The following is an 11,121-nucleotide window of genomic DNA, read 5'->3' on the forward strand; positions in this document are numbered from 1 at the left end:
TGCAAATACCATTTCTTTTTTTGGTCATGGTCATAGAAAAACATAGCCCTAAAAAGTCTGATTTTGTGGGCCCGGCGCGGTGGCGCAAGTGGTTAAAGGTCCTCGCCTTGCACGCCCGGGATCCCATATGGGTGCCGGTTCTAATCCCGGCAGCCCCGCTTCCCTTCCAGCTCCCTGCCCGTGGCCCGGGAAAGCAGTCGAGGACAGCCCAAGGCTTTGGGACCCTGCACCCGCGTGGGAGACCCGGAAGAGGCTCCTGGCTTCAGATCGGCATAGTATCGACCCGTTGCGCTCACTTGGGGAGTGAATCATCAGACGGAAGATCTTCCTCTCTGTCTCTCCTCTCTGTATATCCGCCTTTCCAATAAAAAAATAATAATAAAAATAAATCTTAAAAAAAAAGTCTGATTTTGGATTTTCTTCTTCTTTACTACAACACAGCTTGTACAAAACGCTGTTCATTATCAACAGTGAATAAAGCTTAGGAATAATGAAGTTTGGAATGATGGTCCTTAGCATTTTCAAAGGGCTAAAGTCTGCTTTCTTATACTGAAAAGTATATATTTTTTCAGATGTTTATCCCCGTCAACTGTGGCATGAGTGTGGTAACAGGAATGAGTGTGGAATACAGGAATAAGAACTGCGTTTGTATATCTTACAGGTAGCATCTCTGTGTATTTTATGGAGACAGTGCTTTAAGAATGGCATCAACATTCAAGGGTTAGCCTAATTTTTCCTGCTGGAGCTCTTGTTTGTTACAAATATATATCTCTGTATTTTCTCCCATAGAAAATGTTATCTGCTGTAATGTTATTCAGATATCTACTAGGCTGAGCTTTGCACACATCCCTGCAAACCACAACTTCCAAATTTTTGTCCTGTCAAATGTCTCCCAGTCATTGAGAAACCACCGTTACTTGGTCTCCACTTGTTAGGAAAATAATCTGTCTTTGGGGATTTCCTTGAAAGACTTGCTCCTTCATGTTGGCTCAATTAAGTACACATTGATTCCAAGAATGATCACTGCTCTGGCAAGACAATTGCTTTCCTAATAGTAGCAGAACAAGGCGAGAAAACACTCATAAATTAATTTCGCATCTTTGGATTGGGTTGGCAGTATAGAGGTATAACATAGGTGCTACTCACTTGACTCTATACATTTAGTTAGGACATAGCACAGTTAAGTCACTTCCGGATTTGAGAATTACATCAAATGGTATGATGACGCATAGTACTTAACCACGAGATACAATAACTGGCAGTTTTTATTGGTGGCATTGCAATTGGCATTCAACTCAACTACTAGAATTTGGGTTTCAGAAACTGAATTTGCATCTAGTTTTGTTTGTAAATAATGGAGTCAGGAACTGAATATTGATCATTGCTAAAGTAAGTGGGGAATTACATATGCTTATTTAGCCATCCATCTTGGGTTATTCACAAAGCAAATTATTGAAATAGTTCCAGTTTTAAAATAACAAATATACAATTTTTTTCTTTAGCTGAGAAATAATATCATTCCATATGTTTGGGCTATAATCCTTCCCTTTCTGTAAATTCATAGTTCTTTATACCTTTGTCAAACCTACAGTTAAGAAGGCTATACTACCGTAGTTTTTACTTTAAAATGTACTGTATAAATGGTTGAAATAATCATTTTTCCATTCATTATTTGTAGTCATTATCTATATTCCGACTAAACTAAGACCTTTTGTTTCTTACTCACTAAACTTCTTATTCAGTGACATATTTAAATTTTTTACTTTAATGCAAATTTAAAATATGTTATGTCACAGATTTTCTACTAGAGATAGGTTAGGATATAAAAATATTCCCATGGATTAAGTTTGTTATATCTCCAAACTCTCATTATTCTTATGTTTTCAATTATATTTGTTACAGTCCCTAAAACCTTGCTATCCTCGAACACCCCAACAGTGTTTTGTAATTCTGAAATTTTCCAAGCACCAATGCAGATGCAGAATAAAATACTTTGCTGTCCCGTTTTGAAAAGGCATGTAAAATTGTCTGTGACCGCTTCTTTTTATGTTCAAATTTAACATAAAATCTTTATTGTATCAAACGTCTTATTTATAGGGGACTGACATTGTAGCACAGCAAGCTAAGCTGTCAAATGCAATGCCAACATTTCATATTGGCACTCTACTTCAAATTCTGGCTCCTCCACTTCCAGTTCAGCCTCTTGCTGATGCACCTGGGAAAGCAGAAGAGGATGACCCAAGTGTCTGAGCCCCTGCCACTCACACAGGAAAACTGAATGGAATTCGGGGTCCCTGAGTTTGGCCTGGCACAGCCCTGGCTGTTGCAGTCATTCAAGAAGTGAACCAGTAGATTGAAGATCCCTTTCTCCTTCTCTTTCTGTCTCTCCTCTCAAATAAACAAATAATCTTTAAAAGATGCTACACATTCAACAAAGAAAAAACTAACAAAAATAACTTATTTCCAATCAAAATTTCAATGTCCATTTGATGGATATCTAGTTCAAGTGAATTGACTAGATATTTTTATAAAGTAGTTGGAGTAAGCAAAACTGAGAAGTTGCCCAGAAACCAGTACCCTGGCAGAGCTGGTTAAGCCTCTACCTGCAATGCCAGCATTCTATATGGGTACCAGCTTGAGTTCCCATTGCTCTGCTTCTGACCCAATCCCCTCTAATATATCTGGGGAAGCAGTAGAGGATGATCCAAATCTTGGGCCTCTATACCCATGTATGAGACCAAAACAGAGTTCTAGGCCCTGGCCTGGCCTGTGTCAGCCATTGCAGCATTTGGGGAATGATTCAGCCAGTAAAAAATTAATTCTCTCTCTCTCTCTCTGTCTCTCTCTCTTTTTCTTTTATTTTTCCTTTCAATAAATAAACTTTTTATTTAAGGAAAAGAATGTTCAACATCAGTAACAATCAGGAAAGTGCAATCCAAAAGCACAATAAACTCATACCCATTAAGATAGTAATATCAACTAAAGAAGAAAAAATGACAAGAGTTGGTGATGGCATTAAGAAATTTGAACTCTATGAATTGTGACTAGGATTGCAAAATGCTGTGGGTGTTATGGAAAACAATTTGGAACCTTAAAAAATAGAAATATAATCCACACAGTCATTCTACTTTTATCTATCTACCCCCAAAAATTGAAAGCCGGGAATGTAAGAGATACGGGTGCATGTACGTTCTAGACAGCATTATTGGCAATATTCAAAAGGTGGAAGCAAATTACATGTCTAGAGATGAGTGGCTGAACAAAGTTCTGTGCATACAAGCAATGGAATATTATTTATTCAAGGCCAAAATGAAGGAAATTCTGATGCATGTTTTTATAACAGAGATGAACCTCATGGAATATATGCTAAAAGGTGGTATACTTCCACTTACTTGAGTTATATGAGGTATCTAGTGTTGTCACATTCAGAGGAACAGAAAATAGAATGACAATTGCAAGCACTTAAGAGTACAGAGTGGGATAAGTTACTGTTTACTAGCCATGGAACTTCAGCCTCTCAAGACATGAAGAGTATTAAAGCCAGGTAAGGGTGATGCTTCCACAGCACTGTGAATGTTCTTGATACCACTGAAATGATTGAACAAATTGGAGGACTTGGTTATTTTTTCCAAATTGCACCACCTGTGACTTGAATACTGAAAAAAATTGATCTACGAATATCAGAGAACTCCCTTTATTTTAAAGAAAGAGTAAGTCTATGCCAAAGACTCTAGGAAAAACTATGTAAAAAGGAAATCAAAACATAATTTGTTATATTTCCTTCAGTTTAAAAATAAAAACTTTATTATATTGTAGCCTCATTTAGAGATCAATAAATCAGAATTCAAATAAAAAGTTTGATCATCTTAAAAGTCCAAATTTGTTTGGTATCACTTTTTGAAAGAGAAATAGGAGAGTCCTGTGGTATTTTAGAGGGTAAGTGATGGCAATGCCTTTACATGAGACACATACACAATAGCTGAGAACCAGTAAAGTCCTGGACCATTGAATTCCTGAATGTCTGCCTGATGAAAAGTTGTCGATGAATTCAAGGCATTACCACTGTCTCACAAACCAGCAAATCACCGAATTAAAGATTCAGCCAGAAGTATGAAAGTTGAATAACTATCTCTTTGTCAAAATTGTATTTTTGCTTTGTAATGGATGAATCTACATAACTGTTCCATCTGCATTGCTAGTCCTGGCATCAACTAGATTTTGAAGATCCAATTTTATGTAGACCCTAGGCAGCTATTTTTTTAGACACTTGAAATGTCAAATGATACTTTCTATTTCTTGATTTATCTGGACACGACTTCATTGACATTTGTATCAAATCATTCTAGCTATTATTGTATTGTTCACCACCTCAAATTACAGTTCAAAAATATTGTCAAAAAGTTGAGGGGGTGAGAAGTGATGCCCTGGCTAAACAAGCTCATCTTCCATCTTCCAGTGCCAGCTTCCCAAATAGGCAGGGTGGGAATTGGGGCTGCCAGGACACGAGCTAGCACCCATATGGGATCCCAGCATCATGTGCAAGGTAAGGACATTAGATGCTTGGCTACTGTGCCAGGCCTGAAAATCAATTTTTAAAAGTCTGACATAAGAAAAATACATTAAACACAATACCTTGCTATCTGGATAGTCAAAATATTTCTTAATTTTAAAAATCACTATTTTATAACAGCTGTGGTTCACTTTCCAAAGTGCATGCCTGTTTACCTTCTGTGGGAATTTCACACAGTGCTAAGAGACCTCATTGACAGCCTCCTGGTCCCTCTCTACCCTGCACTCACATAGTCCATCTTGAAGAAGCATTATTTTTTTTTAAAGATTTATTTTTTTTATTATTTTTTCATTGGAAAGGCGGATATACAGAGAGGAGAGACAGAGAGGAAGATCTTCCGTCCGATGATTCACTCCCCAAGTGAGCGCAACGGGCCGATACTATGCCGATCCGAAGCCAGGAGCCTCTTCCGGGTCTCCCACGCGGGTGCAGGTTCCCAAAGCTTTGGGCTGTCCTCGACTGCTTTCCCGGGCTTCAGGCAGGGAGCTGGAAGGGAAGCGGGGCTGCCGGGATTAGAACCGGCGCCCATATGGGATCCCGGGCGTGCAAGGCAAGGACCTTTAACCACTTGCGCCACCGCGCCGGGCCCGCAGAAGCATTATTTTTTAAGCTATACCCTAGCTTTATTAAAAATCCTTTTAATAAGCAATCATGGTACTTCAGGCAGGACACAGGCAGACAGTTTGAAGAGCATACACCCATCTTCACCTCCCTCGTGCATGGACTACCAACCAGCCACTATAAACCTGCATTTGATGCGCTGAAAAGGGAAAGTTTAGAGTTAGGGTTGGCATTTCACATTTAGCATGTTGGTTAACAACTTGTCACAAGCCAACCCTAACTTTCAGGAAATAAAATGAAAATGGCAGAATGCTTAATATGAAGATCCACAATCCATTAAAGGAACGTTCATGCTTTTGAGGGACACCAGCTCAATGGGTTCTCTTTGAAGTCTAGATTGCCTGTCATTCTGGTAACAAATTTTGGGTGGTCAGGTCCCAGTAGGTCTTTGGATTTAAGGGAGTTAAGTCTGTGCTGAAGACAAATAGGGAGGAGGAAGAAGACATAAAACTGAATTAGATTTTCCATGGCACAGGTTGTGTGCCCTGGTGGCTGTGTTGCCCAAGGCAGGGAATCCCTCCTGCGAGCCAGAAGTTCTCCAGACTACAAGGGGGATAGTATTCACCACAACAACCCAGCTTCAGACAGCGTCCATTCATGACCTATGCCCATACCCCCCAAAAAACAACAAAGTGCTCTGTGTGTTAGCAAAACAGCTTAAAAAAAGTAAAACAAAATTCTGTATTTTTATGGAACTTGATACAGAAATAACATTTCAAATTGTACAGTAACTAGAAGTACACAGTTATGAAAAATGCACACACTACACTGGGCATCTTCAGCTCCTTCAACTTTCTGTGCCTGGCCTGTTTGGGCATCTCCATTTTCTGCAAGGTAATTCCTGTCCTTGACAGCATTGGCTTTTCCCTTTTTCCCTTCGGGTATCTTCTCTCCCCTTTTTGCAGGAGCCTTTTTAGAGTTGGGTTCTGGCTTTGGAGGAGCTGGCTTAATAGACAATCTGGTGGATCTACTCTGTGGTTTGTCCTTCACTTCGGCCTTATCTCCTTCAGCATTCCCTGCAGCCTTTCTCCTGGGCGTGGTGGTGCCAGCAGCGGCAGCATGCAGGTTTGGAATGGTCCAAGGGTTGTTCTCACCTCTTCACACTGCTCCAAAGAGACACTCTTTCAGAGGCCATCTTTCCTACGAGTCTTCTGACATCCCTACACTCGTGGGGAAAAGGCAAAAAGTGCTCTCAGCTCGCCCCTGGTGAGCCAGGGATTTTCACCTTTGGCAAATCATTTCACCTCAAGTCTTTCATTAAAGAGATGAAGAAGACCTGAGATCAACTATTTAAAACAATTTCCTTGTTTTAATCTCAATGTTCAAATCAGTGTCCATAGCTCAAAAGCCAAATTATTTGGGCTTTCTATTTTTCAACAATGGGTTTTTAGTCAGGTGCTATTTGAGAATTTTGGTCCAGATCGATCCATTCTTACACTCTTTTACTTATACAAGAAATATCTATTTATCACAATGTCCAAGGCATCAATATAAACATTAATAATGTAATAATAACAATATAGGCATAGCTACTTCCTCTTGATGTGTGCAACCTAGGAAAGAGGAATGGATACTAAATAAAAATAACACAAGAACTGAACTCAGTTTTCACATAGTACAAATGATTCATGATGAGAAACTGCATCAAGCCCTAAGATGCTTTTTTCTTCTCCTCTGAGACTTCATAGCTAAATTAAAACCATTAGATGGTATTTCCTAATTTGAATATAGTCAACAGGTATTTCAAGAATTCTCTGGTTGGATCTGTTAGTCAAATACTAAATTAGGTACAAATATTGGAAAAGGTCCAAGTTTGTGTTTCAATTACCTAGTCTAATATTGGTGGCTGGGGTTTAGATTTTCTGACCCAATTTTTGATACAAAAGCAAACACAGGATGAAGTTGTGTATTAATGAGATCAAGTGTTAGCACAAAGGCATAGTAGAGAGCATTTTAAGCAATGGAGGATTTCTGAAGTAGAAAACATTATACTTTGGAGGTAAAAATTTTAAATGTTATGAATTTAAAAACCGCATACTACAAGCAAACAAACAAACAAACCAAACCTCCATTTCATTCCCACACAGGAATAAATTGACTAATCCCTTCCATCACGACTGAGCAATGTATGACAGATTTTTTATGACAAGGTTCATGCCTTACATAATTGAAATCTGATCATTTTTTTTCTGAACACTCTAACCTACTTACAGATGTCTTTTGTAGCAATAATATTTATATTAGCTGGGCCTACACGATCATTTTCAAATAGGTTTTCTTTTGCTTTGGGAGTTGGCCATGTTGGTTTTTCTGAGAAACTCCCTACTTTAAAGTGAAAGAGTCAAAAAATTAAAAAAGCAAAATAAAATTATCACAGGCTTTTTTGGTCATTATATTCATTCTCACATTAGACCTAGGACACTGTAGGGCAATATATATCAACTAGGCTTTCCCCGAGTAAATGACAACAAGGACTGCATCTGGCATTTGTTCATGTTAAATGTATGCCTGGTAATATTTGATGAACTTTGCATACATGCTTACATTTATCTAACAGTCAATAAGTAAACTAGTTACATAATTCCCATTTTTCAGATGAGGAACTTGAGACAAAAAAACAGCTAAATAACTTCTCCTAAGAACTTAACTGGCCAAAGAAACCAGTCAATCTGACATCAGAGGTTGTACTCTTTTCCCCTCTTCCAGTAAACTTTGAAGTAAAACATGCAAAAACGTACAAATCACAAATGTCAGGCCCTTCTTTGGCTCCCACCCTTTATTCCCCTACCCACAGGTAATTATTCTCATGATTCCTAACATCAGAGATCATTTTTTTCTATTTTTGGTATGTCATTGATGCAGTCATGTCATATTTCTTTTGTGAGTCTAGCTGCTTTCATTTAACATGATGTCATGGTATGGAGAAATAGTTGGGGTTTTTAAAGATTTATTTATTTTTATTGCAATATCAGTTATACAGAGAGGAGGAAACACAGACAGGAAGATCTTCCATCTGATAATTCACTCCCCAAGTGACCACAATGGCTGAGCTGATCCGAAGCCAGGAGCCAGGAACTTCTTCCAGGTCTCCCACACAGGTGCCCACAGGGTCCCAAGGCTTTGGGCCATCCTTGACTGCTCTCTCAGACCACAAGCAGGGAGCTGGATGGGAAGCAGGACTGCTGGGATTAGAACTGGTGCTCATATGGGATCCTGGTACGTTCAAGGTGAGGACTTCAGCCACTAGGCCACCACGCTGGGCCCAACTTGTTTCCTATTGTTGTATTCTAATGTATAACCATACCATAATTTATTTATGCCTTTTTACTATTGAGAGTAATCTGAGTGGTTTCCAGTTCAAGGTTATTAAAAACAATTCTGTAAAGATTCCTGTATTTTGGTATCTTATGTAACTCTTCTCCTGGGCATATTACATATATTTAAAGTGTAAATACTGAATTATATAGTATGTGCAGGTTAACTTTATTAGAAAGCAATGACCAATTTTTAGTGTTTGTACCAATTAGCATTTCGTTAACAGTATATGAGGGTTTCAGCTTTTCTATATCTTTTTCAATACCTGCTATTATCTGCCTTTTATTTTTGGCCATTCTTGTAGATGCATGGTAACCTCATACAGTTGTTTTGATTTTATTTCTTTGATAACCAAAAACATTGAGTCATTCTCTGAATGCTTGCTGAAATCTTTTGATCCTTATTTTTAGAAGTTTCAAAATATATATCCTGAATATGGTCATCTGTCAGAAATATGCATTACAAGAAATCCTCTCTTACCCTATTTATTTATTTGATCCCTGAAATCATGTCTTGGCAAACAAAAGTGCTCATAAACATCACAGTATTTGGCTTCAATCCTGGAAAAACATGGTATTTTAATGCAATGGCAATACTGAATATCCTAGCAAGCCTTCTTTTTAACTGATAGTTCAACGGTGTTTTTCTAATAAAGGTTGATTATTTACAACTGAACAGTTGTACATAACAAATTGCTTTGTATCTTTATGAGAAAGCCTGTGATTTCTTTGGTCATAAAATACAAACAAAGCTAGCAGATGTTGTGGCACACAGGTTGAGTCATCTTGGGGTGCCAGAATCCCCGGATCACAGCCCCAGACCTGCTTGTGAAACCCTCGTAAGTTGTGCACTCTGGTATCATGTTCCTGAGTTCTGGCTTTCATCTGGACAGTCCCATGTTGTAGACATTTGAGTACTCAACTGGTAAGTGAGAGATCTCTCTCTCCTATACACACACACACACACACAGTTTCAAATAAACAATTTACAAATCAGTGTGAGCATAATTTCACCTAGAAAATATCTACCTCAAAAACCATACTATTCCAAACGCCTGACTCAAAGAAAAGCAAAAATGAGAAATCAGAAATATAAGCAATTAAATCACGTTTCAAATAGGCTTCATTATCATTTGGGAGGAAGTAGATAGCCAAGGTATCTAGATTGACCTAATGATAACGGCCTCCTTAGACAACAGAATTGACTTGGCTAATTAATTATTGACTCATTTCTGATATTTACCCTGGAAATGGCTTAATTTAATTTTCTAGTTTGTAGGCAATGAAGCTTCTACATTGCTCATGCTTGTTTGCTTTCTAATTTGTTTCTACTTTCTCTATTTCTGAAAGGTTTTTTTAAGTGGAATTTTTAAGTTGAAATTACTTGACAACAAAGAAAATAATACACAGAAAAATCTATTTCCAAAAATTTGATTTGCTATGAGAAGCATATTTTAGATAAAAACAAAAATAACTTTTTGCTAATGGTAGTGTTTTCTCATTCAGTGAACCCCCACATTCTTCTCTAAAACTGCTTCTTTCAGGGAACCCCTTTCCTTATTACAGCAATGCCCATTTACAGTTTGTCAATAGAATTGTCAAGCCAATGCTATTTCTCATAAGAGATAAACTCTGAAATCTCAGTTCTTGACACAGAATAAGCTTATACTGTATGTTGGAACGATGCGGTGATATTTCTGTTCCATTGCACCTACCAAAAGTTTAAGCTGCTAGAAGCTCTGCTGCTTTCAACTTTTGGTATCTAAATTTAACCAAACACAATGAGAATTTTTTAAAGAAAAGGCAGAAAAGTCAGTGAGTGATTTTACAGGTCAGGCCCAACAGTGATGTCAACTATTTCCACTCACATTCCATTGGCTTGAACTCAGCTCCATGTCTCCACCTAGAAGCTGGGAAATGAGGGCCCTGTAATAATTGTAGACCACGGATGCTCTGGCAGGGTACCCTGAACAAATGATATGCAGAGAACACTCTCATTTTTCATTTACACTAGGATAAATATGAATTGGACCTTTAAAATGTAAGGAGTTTTATTCAAAGTGTTCATACTTCCAATGATATGACTTGCTATATCAACTCAACTCTACCATAGTCATTTTGTTTCTGTCATTCTAATATCAGAGGCACTGTGACAAACATCCTGCATTGACTTAATTACAGATTCCTGTATCTATCTAATCATAGACTCCCACCCATTACCTTTTTCAGGAACAATTCCCGGTCCTGTACTCCGATTACTGTCATTCCTAGTTGGAGACCGTCTCCCTTCCAGCTTTCAGGTCCACTCCCTTTCTGGTCCCCCAAAAACTGGAAATTCCAAGAGCCAAACCTGCAATGTGGCCTACAGGAGGAAACAAAAGTAGGTGGGTCATCTCATTGACCTTTTGCTAGTATACTAGTTCACTTACTTTTCAGGAGATTGGAAATGGTATTTAAGCAGCTAATTATTCCTCAGCACTTCAAATCTCCAGTCCACTAACGGTAAATGCTTTTGCTTTGATAATGTTTTTCAATGGAAGATTCCTCAACTAGCACTATCGGATTGTCTCTAATATTACATTGCTTTCTAGAAAGTTCTTGTAGTTAATTGGAATC

At 38.2% G+C, this 11,121-nt stretch overlaps 1 protein-coding gene across 1 annotated transcript; it reads right to left on the bottom strand.

Annotated features, from left to right (window-relative positions):
• Window positions 1-5,878: 5,878 nt before the first annotated feature.
• On the bottom strand, window positions 5,879-10,770 carry LOC121144973 (non-histone chromosomal protein HMG-17-like). The gene is made up of 2 exons (XM_040963606.1): window positions 10,726-10,770; window positions 5,879-6,280 (listed from the first exon to the last, which is right to left on the bottom strand). The coding sequence occupies exons 1-2, from the start codon at window positions 10,768-10,770 to the stop codon at window positions 5,879-5,881; spliced, it is 447 nt and encodes a 148-aa protein (XP_040819540.1).
• Window positions 10,771-11,121: the final 351 nt, after the last annotated feature.

This window comes from Ochotona curzoniae, unplaced genomic scaffold (assembly GCF_017591425.1).
Source record: "Ochotona curzoniae isolate NIBS_2020 unplaced genomic scaffold, NIBS_Ocur_1.0 scaffold_3208, whole genome shotgun sequence".
Taxonomy (NCBI): Eukaryota; Metazoa; Chordata; class Mammalia; order Lagomorpha; family Ochotonidae; genus Ochotona; species Ochotona curzoniae.